Raw genomic sequence first — 19615 nt, forward strand, 5'->3', positions numbered from 1 at the left:
TGTGTTTGTTTTTGTAAAATAGAAAATATTTATTTTAAATGTCTTACAATCGCGTATGTTCTTTTTTTTCTTTCTTTCTTCTTCCTTATACTCGTTACAATCTATACATGTATAATAATATACGCATCGTAGGATTTTCTCTGTAAACGTAAATGAATATTTTATTTATATATTTCTCTCGGACTCTGTTTTACTGGCGCTAGATTCTCTATAATGCGTTCGAGGGTAGAGGGGAGGGGGGGCAGGGAAGCTTATTCACGATATACGTGTTACGTGTTTATAAGTCTCTTCGAGCTCAGCCATATTATTGTAAATCATCACAGCTTTCGCGACACCGTTGTGAGACTAAGCGTACGATAAACGGTAGGGAAATCGATCGATTCGATTCGATTCGATTCACGTGGAATTATTCGTTGACGCGTCCCCGAATGTAAAATAGACGATCGCGGTCGTTAAACGAGAAATAACAATGGCAGTGAGTCAGTCTATGTACGGTAACAAAAAAGTAAACGAGTTGCGAAACGAGTGAGCGAAATTCATTTGCCGAATTAATTTAACCTTAAATTTTCCTCGTATTTTTTTACTTGTTTCCAAGAGATATTTTATCGTTGTCCCGGATTTTTCTCAGAAATTTTGCTCAACTCTCTCGTCAACTCTCGAGATCTATGCGTGTATTTTACGGCGCGCGCGTGCAAAAAAATATAGAAGTTCAATGGAACACGTAAAAATAATATAAGTAACAATCTGTTAAATTAGAGATCGGGCTTCGAACACAAACTGAATATGCTTCTGCGTGAAATAACAAAACTTACACGTATACGGTCCATGGGAACTCGCTTTAAGAACGATAAAAAACGTCGATAAGACTATACATAATAAGTATCAACGTAACAATATGATAATAATAATAATAATAATAATAATAATAATAATGATTCATTCGTCAACGGCACGATCGTGGTGCAAAGAACGTTGCGTGGAAGCACCGGCGAACATTGACTGCGAATCTAAACAACTAGGCTTGTTTAACAAGAAATAAAAATATAACATTTGCTGACTTATCTTCGGAGCTATATGTAAATATATTGCACTCTCGGCAATCCAATTCTTTGATTCTTTGGAAGTCAACTTCGTAAGAAAAAGAAGATCGGTTTCAATCGTTCGAGTCGTCGTGTCTTCATACATAAACATATATATGTATATACGCACGTATACAGAGTATCACAGTATTAAACGATTAAAGTTTGCTGTGTATACAGGCTGTCCCGAGAATGTCTCGCGATCTGGGAGAGGTTGATTCCCGAGGTGATTCGAAGCAACTTTTTCCTTTGCGAAAATGCGATTCGAGGCTTCGTTCACGAGTTATTAACGAAATAGTGGCGAGCTCGGCTGACGCTCCGCCCTCGCGACCATTATCGTCGCGTCAGACGGCCGGCGTGACGCGGCATTGGCTGCAGGGGCGGAGCGCCGGCCGCGCTCGCTCGACGATTGGTCAGTGTTTATCATTAATAACTCGTAAACGAAGCCGCAGATTGCATTTTCGCCAAGGAAAAAGTTGCTTCAAATGACCCCAGGAATCTCCCATTTCCGGCTTGCGAGACATTCTCGGGACACCCTGTATATTCCGCCAGCTAGTGATAAATTTCTATATCGTAGATATTTCTTTATCGATGCCTGCACGATATTTAATCACCATCCCTTATTACCTCTGTCCATGAAAAAGAAGCAACGCCTGCAAAATTTAATCGTTGAATTTGGCAACACTGTACAGTGTACTCTAAATTTCTAAAAACTAAGTACCTAGAGTCAACGTTGTTCTTAACTCGTTATGCGCCTATGTACACCAGAGCGTCGGTATTTGCGTTGACACCGTCAATTTTTTGGCATTCTGAAAATTTAACTAGAACTGGAAGAAGAAGGAAGAGACGATAAATCCGTCAGAATCGACGGATTAGTTCCAGAAGTTAAAAAAAGATCCATTTCTTAATGCCAGAGAATTGAAAGGAAATTTTCGTTTGTCCGTTAGAGTTGCGCAAATAAAATCTCGTGTAAACGAAGGCAATGAATTTGTTCAACGATTTCAAGGTCACGACAGTTCCACAAAAACACAGACTCACGTAACAACCACAGAGACGCGTACTTAACAACTAGATTATGACCTCGATATAATTCAACATTACTCTTTCCCCGTGTTCAACAATAACAAAAGTATAAAAGTGTATCTCCGGGGGACCAGCGAAAGCTGCAAGTCGAATTTCATTTATAAAAATAATACAAGTTGTTTAGATAAGAAAAGAAAAATGGAGGAACGGTGTTCAATCGTTAAACGTGATTTCATCACATTGTTTAACATATTTACGCGTTCTTCCCTGCACGACTAATAATTCCGACTTGTAATCGCGCTCGTCTACCAGAGATAAACAGGGTGTCCCAAAAATGTCTCTCAATCCAGAAACAATGGATTCCTCGGGCGATTTGAAGCAACTTTTTCCTTTGCAAAAATTTTCTCCGAGGCTTCATTTACGAGTTATTAACGAAAAACCGTGATTCCAATCGGAGAGCGTGCGCGGTCTGCGCTCCGCCCACGCGGCCAATGCCGCGTCGCGCCGACCGTCTGACGCGGCGTCAATAACCGCGAGGGCGGAGCGTCGGCCGAGCTCGCGACTATTTCGTTAATAACTCGCGAACGAAGCCTCGTATCGAATTTTCGCAAAGGAAAAAGTTACTCCAAATGACCCGAGAAATCCGATTCCCGAGTTTCGAGACACGTTTGCCACACCCTGCGGACATATATATAGATCTTTCAATGATATTTTCAACAATGAAAATCAATCTCGACTATTTAGGACTTCTGATGCGTCCTCATATGCAAGATCAGGTTGTGTTTGTGCTTCGACTTTTTATGGCACACAGGGCATTCGAACCGCGGCTCGACGCCGCACTCGAACTTGATATGCCTGTTCAGCGAGTGGAGCCTCAGATAGGCGTTCCCGCACCGCGGACACGAGTACTCGGACGAATCCCGAGCACCGACGATCGCTTGGTTCCCGGCGATCTCGCGTATCTTCCCCTCGGGCGTTATCTCCGCCGCGACGGTTTCCGCCTGGCAGCTGTCCGCGTCTTGGTCCTTGTCCGAGTTCTCCGGATCGGTGGCCGCGTTCTCCGCCATCTGTTTCTTCGCCATCATGCGCAGGTAAAGGGTCTGATACTGGTAGTACCATTCGATCGCTGCACCTGGCGAGTACTTCCGGTCTAGAAAAACAAACAACAGGATCAGTAGGCATCGTTCCGCTCGATCCTCCCTCGTGGGGTCGCGTCCGATGATTTCTGTGACGATGGTGTTAACACACGGTGTTAGCTGGTCTTAGGTGAGGAGAAGACGTGTGTTGGTGGACAACGTGACAACTGACACAAAGCACAAGGTCGGGGCTACACTCAAACCGGTTCACAATGAAAGCGATCACATGGATGACTGGAAATACTAAGAGCTCCCCTCCAATGTGTCTCGAGCTTCGACAGACGTTGTCTCTCGAGGCTTTTGATGGATCGATAATGTTTTCTTAGGCTCTTGTTCGATACTCGTCTGGTTAGTCTAGGATCTTGATTAATTTTCGTCGTTAATCTGGATAGGTTTTGGTTAAGTCATTTAGTCGTTCTCTCGTGACGGTGCAAGTGAAAATATAAGTGATATGAGTAATATAACTTGTATAAGTTGTGTAAATAATATAGATTGTATAAGTTATATGAGTTATATAACTAATATATAAGTTATATAAGTAATATAAGTGATATATAACTTATATAAGTAATATATGAGTTATATAAATAATATATAAGTTATACAAGTGATATATAACTTATGTAAGTAATATATAAGTTATATAAGTAATACATAACTTATATAAGTAATACATGAGTTATATAAGTAATATATAAGCTATATAAGTAATATTTAAGTAATATATAACTTATATACGTAATATAAGTAACATAAGTTATATAAGTAATATAAATAATATAACTTACATAAGTTACATAAGTAAAATATAAATATAGTACTATAAGCAAGTATGATATAGCAAGTAACAATATAGCAATTAATATAAAATATAAGTTATACAAATAAAAATGATCGAATTTCATTATTCTTGAATCAATTTCAATTTAAAAAATTCAATTCTTTGATACAGTGAACGACAATCTCAAGTATTTCCTTATTAAAAAAATTCAAAGAAACTTTTTTATAAACTCTTCCTTTCCTCTCTTGTTTTTCTCTTTTTTTCTGTCGATCTGCAATTTAAGAAAAGAACGTTGCAATTAATATCTCAAACATTTCTACGAAATATTGTTACAACATTTACATCTAATATAATAATTATATTAATTATTATTATCTAATATAATACTAGATAATAATATAATTTTATTATCTACTATAATATAATTTTATATAATAATATAATTATTATCTAATATAATAATTAATATTATATATATATATTCTACTTGCTTTTCTGGACGAATTCAATTCGCGTATCTTGTTCAACAACGACGAAGACTAACACTAACGAGTATCTGGCAATAAATAAATCACCGAAAAAGCGATCAAAACCCTCCAACGATGTTTTTTATATTAAGCCTCTAATTTTCCTGATGATCGAATGTTAATGCGAGTATATGAGAGAGAGACTGATGGAGCACACATTACGGATAAATTATGGAATTCTTCGGGGAATATTTAAACCGTATCATGATTCAAACACAATTACAGTTCTTTTTCTCCGTGCTTACAATTAATTGCGGTATTCAATTATTAAACAGAAAAAGCTTTCGGTTAATCGGTTTTATTCCATATAAAAAAAGGAGGTGAGAAAAAGAGAGAGAGAGAGAGAGAGAGAGAGAGAGAGAGAGAGAGAGAAAGACAGCAAAGGTCGCCGGCTCGAATACAATAATTCGGTTCGTCGATAACAATTGTAACAGGAATGAAATGTCGCGGCATACATTGAACCAGTAACAGCAACCAGCGAAAATAGAATTAGATATTCGTGAAAAAATACAACAATAAGTCTCCCGTCCCAAGTCACTCGTCCCATGTCGGAGTCGATACACGTACAAATTCATTATGAAATATTTACAGCATTTTTTCGTCACCGACACTTTCTTGGTACGATTTCTCTTGGCGCGATTTCTTCTCTATCGTTCTCGTTCCGGATCAACCGTAGTGCTTATTTATTCCTAATACAAATAAAAAAAGAAAAGAAAGCGAATTGGAAGAAACATTCTTTCTTGAGCGAACACTATGCATTGCCGGAAAGCCTTCGAATCACTTGGAATATCACACGTAGAAACTCCAGAAAAACGATGCAAAAAAAAAGAAAAGAATAGAAACGATACAAAATAATGATATATTTTCTATGGAATATACAAAATAATGCAAAAAGAAAAGAAAAGAAAGGAAACTCACTTGTCGTCATCCGATAATCGTGATCCAAGGTTTTTCTCAGCCGGCAGAGCGCGTTCGCGATTCGATTGAAAAATTATTATGAAAAATGTGTATTTAATATAAATTTTTTAATCGTTTATCTACAGTCGTACAACAGTCTTATCGCGATTTCGTTAATACGAACCTCCGAACGTCGATTCGTTCCTTAACATATTTGAAGGATCGAAGAATCGCGTCGAGCGTGTTTCGATGCCGGTTCGTTCTTTTTTTTATTATTTTTCTTTTTTTATTTTCTTTCTCTTTAGGAACATCGTCGGTCGTCCGAGAGGAAACGTGGAAGATATATGTTTTTTTAAGGCTCGAACGGTTCCCCGTATCTTCGGGGAAGGTTTTCGAACCTTTTTGTACATTTGCATACTTTTTAAATCCGAGACTCGATATTATTAATACCGAATACACTCTGTCTATTTACAATGTATAACTTTTTTTTATACAGATTTGTTCCTACGAAGAAATCTAATCGCTTGTTACAATTCAATATTTCAGCCTAAAATAAAATATATTGAATGAGATGCAATCATATTGTGATAATTATTCCATAATTAAGTATAATTATTATATAATTATATGATAAATATAGAATAAAATATAATTATATTATAACAGCTATTCTATAATTATATAACAAATATAGAATAATATAATATATAGAATAGAATAGAATTATATTATAATAACTATTCTATATAATTATATGTAATTATTCTATATTTATTATATAATTGTAGAATAATTACATGTAATTATATTAAAATAGAATAATTATTATAATACAATTATAGAATATAATAGAATATTATAATAACTATTCCATATAATTATATGCAATTATTCTACAATTATATCATAAATATAGAATAATATAATATATAGAACAAAATATAATTATATTATAACAACGATTCTATAATTATATAATAAATATAGAATAATATATTATATAGAACAGAATATAATTATATTATAATGATTATTCCACAATTATACATATAATTATTCGATAATTACACAATAATTATCCTACAATTATACAAAAACTCCAGAACGAAATATTCAAATTCCGAAATAAAACATCAACGGGAACAAAGCTAATTTCTCCAGGAACCAACATTATTCACGAAAAAAGAAGATCGCCGATCTCACGTCTCGACACATACATATCTCGCCTGGAATTCCATAACCGATGGGTGCCGCGTCGCGCCAACGAATGACCCGCGTTCGTCATATCTTTCAACCGGCAGCGGCACTTCGAGAATTTCGTATGCATATAAAAAAAAAAGAAGAATCGTGATCCGAATCTGTACAATCCTCCTCCTCCTCCTCCTCCTCCTCCTCCTCCTCCTCAACGTATCTTAGGCAGCTTATGACGGCCCTGGTAATGTTCGTTCAATTTGTACTGATGGTAGAACTTTTTCGGGCACAGGGTGCAACAGAACTTCTTCTCCTTGTTCCCGCACTCGACCCTCTGGTGCCTCAGCAGGCTGTCCCGCCACTTATACCTCTTCCCGCAACCGAAACAAACGTTGATCGCGCCGCTGTCGTTCCGCGAGCTCTTCCCTTCGGCTTGTTGCTGTTGCTGATGTTGTTGCTGATGCTGGGACTGGCCGCCGGCGGATGCGTACTGCTGAAAAGTCGAAGAGATGGCGTACGGCAGCTGCAACATGGCTAACGTATCTGAAATCGAAAGAGAGAAAAGCGGCGTTTAGTGATCGTCCCCGGAACATGTTCTCTGATCTAATTGAAAATACGCGCGCGAGAGAGAGAGAGGCTCGCTAGATAATCGGATCGCGCTGGTAGCATCGTTCTCTTTTTTTTTTACTGATCGACATGACAGAAACGCGGCGACATGACACACAGTTGCACAGTTTTCCTTTTCTTTTTTATTATTATTATTATTATTATTATGTGTTCCTTTCGACGTTTTACAAATCGGACGCCTGCGTCGACGAGAAAGCGTCGCCATCGAGCGACGCGCGAGCGACGATAACAAAAAAAGAGAAAAACTGTCGAGCGAATTTGTCACTCAACGCGAGAAACAAAAGCAGCTGCTTCGCGGATCTCGAGGTTATTGATCTCGTATTTTTTTATCGGTTCCCCGAAAACGAACTGTTTTTCAACGAAGGGACGAGAATTGAACCGGCGCGAACGTACGACAAAACTCGACGCGGAATGAAGATCGATAACGGAGAGACGATTACAAACAAATGAACAAATCGTAATTAAATACAGGGCGTCCCGGAGAGCGCGGCAGCGCCGCAAAGGGATGATTTTCCTTGGATTTATCCTTGAACGTCGGCAGCGTCCTCGAGAGGGTTACTTTTTTACGGCGATCGTAGACGCGCGCTCGACGCCTTCGAATCGATGCAGATCTGTCGAACAAAATTTCCCGCACAAGCGACGGCCATATTTGTTCGTGTGTTATTAATTAAATTTTGTCCATGGATCGCCGCGTCCTATTCTACTCGTCGAGAGGAGCGAACTTGCTAAAAAAAGGAACCGTTTCTTGTTCACCGGCTTCGCAGATGTCTTCTCGGACAGCCGCAGCGTTTCTTAAATATTTAAGAATATCATTCGTTATTATTATATTAAAAATATTCAGGATTCCACGAGCCGACGTCCGATCCGCGTCGCGCCAACCTTCCTGGAAGATTCAAGCCGCTTCAAGAGCGACGCGACGAAGCGGCGGCCGACAAGATGGCGGCTGGATTGCTCGCGCTCGGACTCGAACGTTGAGAACATGTTCTGTTGGTCACAGCTGATTTATTTTCCATGGCCGAACCGAAGGCCGATCGAGGTACAAAACGCGATCGAGCCTCGCGGATCGATCGTTAATTATCGTACAGTGTCACAAATGTTCGATGATTCGCGCGCATTAATTGTCATCGACACGCACATTTGCAATCCGCGTCGAATCGTTCGAGACAAGCGAAAAGTCGCGACAAGGCTCGCGGATCGCATTTCGTCGAATTTTGCAAGTCGGAGTATCGTTGTGTTCGATTAGAAAGAAGAAACAAAAATGAATTGACACCGAGACGCATCTGACGAACGATTATGCGAACGCGATCGTTCAACTGCGGATCCGTTTTCTTATTCGAATTCGCATTTTCCTGCTATTAGAAGGTGATATATCACAGTAATAGGTGCATAGGGCACAGTAATAGGTGCCCGTCGCCCGTAAATGGGCGACTTTAGTGTTTTATTTGAATAGCATTTTCCGAGCAATTTGTACAAATCACGATTTATGAGCTTTTGGATTCAGATGCTTTTCGCATGTTATTGCTATCATTCCAGTAATGATAGTAACCTAATCGCTAGGTTTATCAGCCGAGATCGGCGAATTTTGGGCCCCGCGAGAGAAACTCGACGGACGCGCGTCGAACGCGTTTTGCTTCGCAAACGAAATTCGAATCGGAGATTCGATCTTTTTTGTTGCTTGAGACAGCTTTTAAGCATCGGGGAAAGAAATAGTCGAGTGAAAATGCTGTTCGAAATATCGCGCGGATGTCGCGGATGATCCGCAGTCCAGCGATCGAGATTATGGTCGTTTTCCACGATTTCAGGCGCCGATCGAGCAATTTGAAATGCTCGGGAAACAATTGTTATCGCTTATATGTCGAAGCAGAGAGACCGAAATACGATCGAATGGAATCGAGGAAGCATAAGTGGTAACTCTATTGTTTCTCCAATTCCAAAATGAAGGTCGCTTATACGGTAAATCAGTCAGAATTGATATGCAGTACACAACACGGTAATTAATCCCTAATTCGCGCTCAGATTGTTAAAAAAACTGGACAATTCTTAGGAAGAGGAGACACCATTTTGCGAGCCCTTCGACTCGTTTTTGTAGCTACCGATTGTATAATTATATATAATTTTATACTGATTGTATTAACATTAATCGTATTGATAGTTATAATGTTTAATAATTGTAAATATTCATAATTATATTAATGACAGTATTTAATCATTGTAAATATCAATAATTATGTCAATTATAATATCTAATAATTATAAATATTAGTAATTATATTAATTATAGTATTTAATAATTATAAATATTAATATTTATGTCAATTATAATACCTAGTAATTATAAATATCAATAATTATATTAATCACAGTATTTAACAATTATAAATATTAATAATTATATCAATTACGATATTTAATAATTACAAATATTAGTAATATTAATAATTATAATATTCAATAATCATAAATATTAACAATTACATCAATTATTACAAAATTTACGATTTCCATAATTGCCGACAATCAGCAAACTATAAAAAACGCGCCTCGAGGCTCGAATAATCGCGTCTCCTCTTCCTAAAATAATCGATTTTCGTGCGCCAATTATAATTGGATCGCGAATTAGATCGAAATCACAGCGTATTTACAATCCGTGGTGCGCGGTTATGTGATTTTTCAGTTCGTATCGATACTTGAACTTCTTGTTGCACATGTGACACGAGAACCTCTTCTCTTTGTTCCCGCAGTCGACCCTCTTGTGCCTCTTCAGGCTGTCCAGCCATTTGTACTCCTTGCCGCAGTCGGTGCACACGTAGTTCGTTTGCTGCACCGACAGATACGTGTCCGTCGTCCTGAACGGATCGTCCTCCGTCTGTCGGTGGTCCGCGGTATCGCGCGACGAACCCCAGCACGATCTATCGTAGACGACCGCGGCGGCCCCGTCGCTGACGCAGCGCTCCTTCTTCACGCGGTCCCACGCGGCCTCGTATTCTCCCGTCGTACTTTCCACACCTGCGGGAGAAGCAAACGAGGGTGATATGACAATGGGCCACGTGAACGATGCGCGACGGGGAATGGCGCTAGCCTAAACGAGGCGGGGAAACTTCTCTACGGACAGGTCTGAAATAAACGTGGAGCACGCGGCTCGCGTGGTCGTTCCGGTTTCAAGCTTCTGGTTTTAATGCACGTAGTACACACGCAGGTACAAACATAGTCGATCGATCTACGCGCGACAATTTATTTTTTTGTTCTTTGCGGCCGATCGACGCGCGCGAACAATTTCTCGGCCGATCCGAATTGCCAGTCGATGATGCATGCGCACGAAAGAGTGGAACGAAACGCGTCTGTCGAGATATTCACTGGAAGAGATATATACTTTCTTGTACTCTGAGAATATTTTGATATAAAAATGAATAACAAGTTGAAACTTGTGTAGGCCGCCGCAGTTATTCTTCTTTGGTTGAGATTCTTTAGAACGACGTTCTGATCGTGATCTGATCTATATACTCGCCGTAAATCATCACGTCGTGTCTTACGGAGCCTATGGTATAATATATAAATCTGTCTCGTTCGATATTTCTTCTTAAAGATTACTTTTAGACCACCCGTTACGTCGTTATCGCGTTTTCGCGAACGACGCGTCGCCGAGCAACTCGAAGCAGTAATACAGGCTGTTCGAAAATTATTGGACGAGAGAGAGAGAAGCGACGGGTTCCGCGGATCATTTCGAGCAACTTTTTCCTTTGCGAAAATGCGATCCGCCGCTTCGTTTACGAGTTATCGACGAAAAACGCGGACCAATCGGAGAGCGGGCGCGGCCGGCGCTGCGCCCTCGCGGCCAATGACGCGTCGCGCCGGCCGTCTGACGCGGCAGCGGTGGTCGCGAGGGCGTGGCGTCAGTCGAGCTCGCCGCGTTTTTCGTTAATAACTCACGAACGAAGCCTCGGAGAAAAATTTTGCAAAGAAGAAAGTTGTTTGAAATGATCTCAGGAATCTCTCAGTTCTCGCTTGTATAATAATTCTGGGCAAGATCGCGATAATCGCAGGACAAAAGTGCGATTCTGTTTGTCGGTAGGACGTTGAAAGTTGCCGCCAACGCTCGGAGCAATGCTTCTCTCGCGCAAACGAATTAAAAACTGTTTACAAAATTACTTTCCGTCGATGCTTAAAGTACCTAACGTCGCCGTACTCGATATTAACCCTTTCGTGACCTGCAGGATACGTCCTCACGATTTTTCAGCACCTTCTGATGGTCTGACGACAAAATGTTTCCCATCGAAATTAAGATTTAAAGTAATTGTTAACATTTAATAACAAATTGATTTTTGATAAAAAGAAACAAGCTCACCGTTATATTTTTGAGCGAAACTAGAATCGATGCAACGACGTTTGAAATAATTCCGCGATAAATAACGCCAAGGCATCGCATGTATACATAAATAAATGATCAAAACGTTGCATAATTTGTTAAAAAGTTTTCGGTACAATTGATAAACGCCGAGCTATACTCGATTAAAAAGAAAATAGACTTAACGCGGTGTTAATTGCTTTCTCCGTAGACAATAAATTCCAAAGAAAACCGACTCGGTCACGAAAGGGGGTTCGAACCGCTTAATAACACTATCCAACAAGGATTGTAATCTGTATTGACCAATGGGCGATCCTCGTAGAATTTACCACCCAAAAGATAAATCCGAAAGTAGAATTGTTCAATCGCTCTTGATTTTCGAAAAACACGCATTTCCGCAAAGTAGCCGTGTTTTGGGTGAAAGAAAGGCATTACAGAAAAAACCAAGAAAGCTAGAAAGTTCGAACTTGTCTTAAAAGATGGAGGAGAGTTTCCCGAACGTATCGATGTACTCAGTTTTTAGTTTATCTTGCTTTAAGTGACCCTAAATGTCCATTAAAGTTCGAGAAGTATCGCGTCGGTGCATCTTTATTGTGTATGATAAATTCTCCGCAATTGTCCCTCAGCTTGTAGACAAAAATGGACAATTTGGGAGTAGGGGGTACGATTATTAGAACCCTCAGTGTTCATTTTTATAGTCGCTGACAATCGGCAACTACAAAAACGAGCCGCGAATAATCGTATTTCCTTTTCCGGAATTGTCGACTTACCCGAATTCGACGGACAACGCGACAGAATTTACCGCATTTACGACCACTTTGAGCAAGAAAAATGAAAAACTGAGTGTACTAACGTGTATAGGAAACTCTTCTCCAACTTTCAAACCGGTGATTACAAAGAGGAACCGCGAGGCTCGAACAATCGCGTCTCCTTTTCCCCGAATTGTCGACTCTCGTCTCCCAAGCTCTTAGACAATGCGAGAGAATTGACCGCATTTACGGCCTCTTTAAGCAAGAGAAATGAAAAACCAAGTATACTGTCGTGTACAGGAAACTCTCTTCCATCTTTCAAACCAAGCCCGAACCTCCTAACATTCACAGTTCCCACGTAGTCGCCTCTTTTTCCATCGAGAACACCGGCGCGTTACAAAAATGCTTCGAAAATCGATGATCAAAATTCGTTGGACAGCGCGATCAAGGCGCACAACACGATCCGCAACGTGGCTCAAGATTCGGCGTTCTTTCACGAGCTGGTCTCCTTGTCGCAGCAGACGAGCCTCTGGTGCCTCCTAAGGGTGTCCAGCCTCTTGTAACCCTTGCCGCACTGGCTGCAATAGAACTTCTGCCGGTGAAGCCACTCGACCTTCTCCTGCAGCTTCTCCAAGGACGCGTCGCACTTTGTCTGATGCCTTTTCAGGCTGTCCATCCTGGTGTAAGCCCTGCCGCAGCCGTCGCACCGGAACTGCTGATGGCTCTTGGCGGTCTTTTGCCCGACGTTCGCCTCGACCGTGTTCAAGATGGACGAGTCGCAGAGCAGATAGCTCATCGGCAGCTGGCCGTGGAACGAGACTTCGCACACGTCGTCGTCCTCTTGATCCTTCGCCGCGTTGCTTTCCGCAACGGTCTCGCGTCCTGCAAAGACGCGTGAATCTGTTAAAACGGACGAGATCACGAGCGGAACGGAGCGGAGCGGAGCGGAGCAGAGCGAAGCGCAGGCTCCGCGCGATAGCAAAGAAGCATGCACACTGCCGAGCGGCCTCGCGCGCTTTGCGTTACGCTCTCGGCTTGCCAAAGAGAGGTCTCGATGTTGTTATATCTTAGCTCGGATTAATTTACGCCGAGGTATTAGAAAACGTTTGTTAGTCGTATTATATTGGCTGAAATTTGTGAGCTTGTTCTTTTTTTTTGGGAGGCTGGGTGATAATGTGTGTGTGTTTGTGTATCTAATAGCGGGCAAGCAGAGTTTCAAGGATCCTCGCCGGACTGACTGATTCGACTATTTTTTTCCGAAACGTTCAACTATGAGCTTTTATTTCAAATATTCAGTTCGCCTGACTCTCGTTCAGAGATACATTCCGCACGTATTTTTATATATTTATATTTATATGTATATATGTATATGTATGCATGTGTATATACAACGGCATATAGAGCCTTCGGTCGCGAAGCACTTTCTTCTTCATCTTCTTCTTCTTCTTCTTCTTCCGCGCCGTTGTCCGAGCTCAACGGTAACCCTTTCGTTACGAATAGTGAATAATTACGATAGAATAGTCATCGGAAGAGAAAGAGAGAAAGTTTGTGGAATTGAAAAATCCTGGAAAACTTTGGGTTCGCGTACTCCCGCGTACGCCGTGTACAGTGGCCGGCAAAAGTGTTCGCACGCCTTCTAGAATGGAATCGCTTTTTTAAGAGTAAATAGCTTGAATTTTCTTTTAGGCGAATTTTTTTAGATCGTTTAGACGATAGGGACTAGTCTAATAGACGATGAAAAAAAATTATTGTATTTTAAAAGCTGTGCGAACACTTTTGTGGGCCACCGTATATATGGAGCCGCGTCTTCGTTTCCGGGAGAATAACAAGCGTTCGCATGATCCGCAGATATATAGAGTGTCCCAAAAATATCTCGCAATCGGGAAATGGGTTCCTGAGATCGTTTGCAGCAACTTTTTCCTTTACGAAAATGTTCTCCGCGGCTTCGTTTACGAGTTATCGACGAAAAACGCAATGAGAGATCGCGCGCGGTTGGTGCCACGCCCTCGCGATCACCGCTGCCGCGTCAGACGGCCGACGCGACGCGGCATTGGCCGTGAGGGCGGAGCGTCGACCGCGCTCGCTCTCCGACTGGTCAGTGTTTTTCGTCGATAACTCGTAAAGGAAGCCTCGGAGAACATTTTCGCAAAGGAAAAAGTTGCTCCAATTGAGCTCAGCTGTCATTCAGCTTCGTTTCGCGCGGTGTATAATAATTTTGGGACAAACGCTGTATAAACGAACTCCTTGGGACACCCTGTAATCGCGTGCGAAAATACCGCGCGTTCGCATCGTTCGAGTATCATCATCATCGTTCGATGAAGTCATTCTCCGTGAAAACCGCGACGCGCGGCTCGTTACAAAGTTAGTTTCGATTACGTATATTATCGTTACGATATATCTTCTCGCGCTTATCGGTTAGCACGTCCGTACAAACTTCGCGATCTACCACGCGAGATATCGGATCGGAGCCGCTGCGAGAACCGCGGCCAACGTCAAGTTAAACGACGCATAACTTTTACGCACTAATTTACAAAATCTGCTAAAATCGTCCGTACTTTACGCCGTTCGTCGGATCGCAACAATATGTCACCGGATGCAACATAGACAAATGCGGACGTTCAAAATCGAGCATCCCGACGTACGAAACGCCTAAAACGATGCAACCGCAGCTCGATGCACGCTTGCGGACCCTGTAGTCGAACAATTTCACCGTTTCAAACAATCGACGAGCAATGATAACTGACTGTAAATGATAGTAATTTTTCGAATGTTATTTATTTAATTATTTAATTGTTAACCCTTTTCGGTCGCAGCTATTCGAAATCAAAGTGCGAAACGTAATTTCTGATCTACTGTATTTGTATTTTAGGTAATTAAATGATTATTATATATAATTATATATTATATTATATAATTATACAATATAATTAATAACTGTATAAAATGTATAATTATATATTATATAGTATAATTATACAATATAATTAATAATTAATATAATTACATTATTAGATAATTAACATAATTATGCACATGAAATTGATGCTATTGGCTCCTATAATGCATTCGAATAGCTTTTATTTTTAATATAAACGAGTCTGATGCTCTCGTGATGATTTCAAAAAACAGTATACCGACTTTCAGTGACAGTGATAATTATAATTAAATAATAATAATTATTAAATAATTAGCATAATTGTGCACATGAATTTGATGCTATCAGCAAGTGCAATGCAATTTCAATAGCGTTTTCTTCAAATATAAACGAGTCTGAGTCAGTGTACCAACTTTCATCGACTCTTCAAGGTCGCCACTCGAGTGCAAAGGGTTAAAAACGATCATCAATCAACCGAAAGAAATCTCAAAAACTGTTTTCACTGAATTCGACGCAGGGTCCGAGCATGCACCAAGAACGCGACGACGGATTCCCGACGATCGAAAGGTACCGTCTCCGTCGCGCCGACGATTCCCGACGATCGAAAGGTACCATTCCCATCGCGCCGACGATTCGCGACGATCGAAAGGTACGTCTCCGTCGCGCCGACGATTCCCGACGATCGAAAGGTACCATTTCCATCGCGCCGACGATTCGCGACGATCGAAAAGTACGTCTCCGTCGAGGCGACGACGATTCACTGCATGGTGAGCCGCGGCGTGGTGGTCGCGAGCAGTGCCGAGTGCATCGACTTGACGTGCGAAATGAAGGACAACGGTTTGACGAACTTCTTGCCGCAGAAACGGCAGAACAGCCTCTCGCCCTTGACCTTGCAATAGTTCTTCTCGTGGCGGCGCAGGCTGTCCAACCGGGAGAAGCTTTTGCCGCACTCCTCGCAGATCACCGTCTTCGCCGATTTCTTTCGTTCCTCGACGTCCGGCGAGTCGTAGCTACTGGCGACGAACTCGAACAGGGTCCTCGAGGCGTCGTGGTCCGTTTTCAGGTACCAATCGATCGCCTCCGCTTGCTGCCCTGCGAACGAACGAACAGCTCGCGTTAACGCATACGAGACATTGCGGGATTATTTTGTTGCATTGGGGTTGTTGTTGCAGGGCGGGGGCGGAGGGCGGGACGACGAGGAGAAACGAGGGCGTGGAGAGCATGCAGAGATCGCCGGACGACGCGGTTACGTTCTAGGATTTCTTTCATCGACAATCTGGCACAACACAACATCGAACACCTACTGGTACAAGGATGATTGACGATGATTCTTCGGGCGAGGCGATTCAGTGACAATTTGGTCGGTCTTTTGTACACGTTTTATTTCACTTTCCATTATAAAGTCAGCGCTGGGAGAGAAACGTTCTCACGCTCTCTCGGTACAGCGGGTCTCTCCGCGACCCGTGAAATTCATTAGGCTACGAATACATTCGCGGTTACAAGTTATGAAGGTTATGATAGCGATCGCGTCGCGGAGAAGCGCGAGAGTACGCTCAAGATGCGACAAGATGGCCGACGAGCGGACGAGTCGGAAACGCGTCGAACGGAACGCGATCGGGGAATGAGATTCGATGGAGAAAAATAGCGGTATATTTCTCCTACGACAATGTTATGTCCACGAATATGAACGAATTCGAAGATTTAATTAAAACTGTCGAATTAAAAGCGTTCGAGTTCGCCGATGATTTCACGAGGATTGTCGTCGTTCTCGAATAAATCGATGATACAAACATTTTTAATAAAAACATCGCTGTTTCTCTTGTCTCCAAAGAGCAAGGCTCAGCAATATTATTGTTGCTATCAGCAATATACCATGGCGGAGCAACAAATTTTAATTTCGATCCGAATTTCCCGCAGAATAAATGCTCAACAATTGTGCCTCGTCGTCTAATTATTTTTGATTTTCAGCCGCCGCGCGATCGTTCAATTGCTCGCGCGGCTAATAAATTAATAATTTTGTTTAGAAATTGCTTAATAATCGAGTCGACGAGAAGGCACGGCTGCGACGCGTTTCGCTGCGAATTTCCCGCAGAATAAATGCTCGACAATTGTGTCTCGTCGCCTAATTATTTCCGATTTTCTGCCGCCGCGCGATCGTTCAATTGCTCGCGCGGCTAATAAATTAATCATTTTGTTTAGAAATTGCTTAATAATCGAGTCGACGAGAAGGAACGTCTGCGACATGTTTCGCTGCACGATTAAATCTCGAACATTCATTCTCGTGAACCGGTCGCACCGTGGAATTGAGAAATCGGATCGTTTTATTACGAATCTAAGTTCGTTATTAATTACGTTTGATTACGTTTAATTAAAAGCGCGCGATGGATCGCGCATGTTTCGTTACTATAAATCGCGATCGATCGATCGAGTCGCGGCAGCGTCGCAGTTGAACCGCGCGAATTAATTGGTCCACGTGGCCAACGGATCTTTCTGCGCGGGATTTTCGTAATCGGCGGCGGTCACGTGCTTCGTGTTGTAGTGATTGGTCAGCTCGTATCTTCGGTAAAACTCTCGGCGGCATATGCGACAGCGATGCTTCGGCAGCTTTCCGCACTCGAGCCGCTGGTGTCGGCGAAGATTCGCCATCCATTTGTAGCCCTTGCCGCACTCGCCGCACATGTAGTTCTGCAGCGCTTGGGGACGCATTCGTGGTATTCGGGTCCTGAAGGCCGGCGGGGCCGGATGATGGAAGTTCTTCGCGTCCACGAACTCCATTGGGCCCATGCTGTTCATCAGGGCCGCGCCGACTGGAACGTGAGAGAAGCCGGTTACTGCGGATACCAGTCGAATTTTTAGCGATTTCACCATTTGCCCTGCGACCACGTCTGAGAGACGTGGTCGGATTATCGGGCCGGAAATTATCGTCGCGTCCGAGACGCGTGGGCTAAGGATCGGGCGTAATGATTGTCACGTCTGAGAGGCGTGGTAAAAATATAGGGCCGGAAATATGATTGTCTCGTCCGAGAGACGTGGTAAAAATATCGGGTCAGAAATGATTGTCGCGTTCGAGAGACGTGGGCTAAGAATCGGGCGATATGATTATCACGTCCGAGAAACGTGGGCAAAGAATCGGGCAAATGATTATCACGTTTAAGAGACGTGGTAAAAATATCGGGCCAGAAATGATTATCGCGTCTGAGAAACGTGGGCTAAGAATCGAGCGAAATGATTTTCACGTCTGTGAGACGTGGTCAAGAAATCGGGCCAGAGACCATCATCACGTCTGAGAGACGTGGTCAGATAATCGTGCGCGTCGGTCGGGCCAGATATAATCATAACTAATTAGGGGATACGTGTTTTACGGTTTCTTGTTTCTCGTCGTTTAATTGTTTAATTAATAGCTAAACGAGATGGCGCAGGAATCAGCTCGACGATTTTTGCTGCAATTTTTGCGATCTTTAATTGTTTTTCACTTCGAGTGTTTCTGCCAAGGTGCGAGGGTGGTGTCTCCGATGACTCGGCGCGCAGGATTTACAAGGTAAGTTCATCGTCAATCATTTTATTCAATCGTTGAACATTGGGAAAAATACAATTTCACGTGATTCGATTAACGCGTCGCATACACGGGTATCACAAAATGAAAATCGGCGTTTATGTTTGAAAGAGAATACCACGGGACCCTGGACGATTAACCCCTCGATTGTGACACGTGACGATGACGATGACGATGATGAACGGTGACCAAAACGAAACGATACTTTCTCTTTCCAACTGCCAACTCGTCCACTTGTCGAAATTAATACAACGAAATAATAATAATAATAATAATAATAATAATAATAATAATAATAATAAAATAAAACAAATCAACATATATTAATGCGCGCGTGTTAACTCTTTGCACACGGACGTCGCCGATAACACGATATATTTATACCAAATTAGTCTTTTATTTAAATTAGTCTTCTTCTTTATAAGGTAAAATAAAATCAGACAAAATGCGCCAAGAAAAACAGAAAATCATTCATTCATTCATTCCTACAAAATTTCCCAGAAATGTACAGGGTGTCCCAAAAATGTCTCGCAATCCGAAAGTGGCGGATTCCTCGGGTGATTCAAAGCAACTTTTTCCTTTAGAAAAATGTTCTCCGAGGCACCGTTAACGAGTTATTAACGAAAAACGCTGACCAATGAAAGATCGCGTACGGCTGACGCCCCGCCCTCGCGACCACCGCCGCTGAGTCAGACGGCCGACGCGACGCAGCATTGGCGGCGCGCCGCCTCGCGTCAACCGTACTCGATTCTTATTGGTCACTGCTTTTTCGTTGATAACTCGTTAACGGTGCCTCGTAGAACATTTTCGCAAAGGAAAAAGTTGCTTCAAATTA

At 42.0% G+C, this 19615-nt stretch overlaps 4 protein-coding genes across 4 annotated transcripts; all 4 read right to left on the reverse strand.

Annotated features, from left to right (window-relative positions):
- Window positions 1-4: 4 nt before the first annotated feature.
- LOC117224567 (longitudinals lacking protein, isoforms A/B/D/L) lies at window positions 5-3837 on the reverse strand. The gene has a single exon (XM_076526780.1). The coding sequence runs from the start codon at window positions 3185-3187 to the stop codon at window positions 2843-2845; it is 345 nt and encodes a 114-aa protein (XP_076382895.1). The 5' UTR covers window positions 3188-3837; the 3' UTR covers window positions 5-2842.
- Window positions 3838-6838: 3001 nt separating this feature from the next.
- On the reverse strand, window positions 6839-8106 carry LOC117224682 (longitudinals lacking protein). Its single transcript, XM_033477786.2, has one exon. The coding sequence runs from the start codon at window positions 7164-7166 to the stop codon at window positions 6846-6848; it is 321 nt and encodes a 106-aa protein (XP_033333677.2). The 5' UTR covers window positions 7167-8106; the 3' UTR covers window positions 6839-6845.
- Window positions 8107-8243: 137 nt separating this feature from the next.
- Window positions 8244-12667, reverse strand: LOC117224681 (uncharacterized). The gene is made up of 2 exons (XM_033477785.2): window positions 12641-12667; window positions 8244-10340 (listed from the first exon to the last, which is right to left on the reverse strand). Exons 1-2 carry the CDS (start codon window positions 12665-12667, stop codon window positions 9900-9902), a joined length of 468 nt encoding a protein of 155 aa, XP_033333676.2. The 3' UTR covers window positions 8244-9899.
- A 3924-nt stretch (window positions 12668-16591) lies between these two features.
- On the reverse strand, window positions 16592-19609 carry LOC117224501 (uncharacterized). The gene has a single exon (XM_033477476.2). The coding sequence runs from the start codon at window positions 18093-18095 to the stop codon at window positions 17688-17690; it is 408 nt and encodes a 135-aa protein (XP_033333367.2). The 5' UTR covers window positions 18096-19609; the 3' UTR covers window positions 16592-17687.
- Window positions 19610-19615: the final 6 nt, after the last annotated feature.

Source organism: Megalopta genalis, chromosome 16 (genome assembly GCF_051020955.1).
Source record: "Megalopta genalis isolate 19385.01 chromosome 16, iyMegGena1_principal, whole genome shotgun sequence".
Lineage (NCBI taxonomy): Eukaryota > Metazoa > Arthropoda > Insecta > Hymenoptera > Halictidae > Megalopta > Megalopta genalis.

What these genes read in the sequence shown, in the direction of transcription:
- LOC117224567 (XM_076526780.1), bottom strand. Translation starts at nt 3,187, where the DNA reads ATGATGGCGAAGAAACAGATGGCGGAGAACGCGGCCACCGATCCGGAG.
- LOC117224682 (XM_033477786.2), bottom strand. Translation starts at nt 7,166, where the DNA reads ATGTTGCAGCTGCCGTACGCCATCTCTTCGACTTTTCAGCAGTACGCA.
- LOC117224681 (XM_033477785.2), bottom strand. Translation starts at nt 12,667, where the DNA reads ATGGAAGAGAGTTTCCTGTACACGACA. An exon ending in AGAGTTTCCTGTACACGACA is followed by an intron (nt 10,341 to 12,640) that starts GTATACTTGGTT and finishes CGCCTCGTTTAG; the next exon opens with GCTAGCGCCATTCCCCGTCG.
- LOC117224501 (XM_033477476.2), bottom strand. Translation starts at nt 18,095, where the DNA reads ATGGTGAAATCGCTAAAAATTCGACTGGTATCCGCAGTAACCGGCTTC.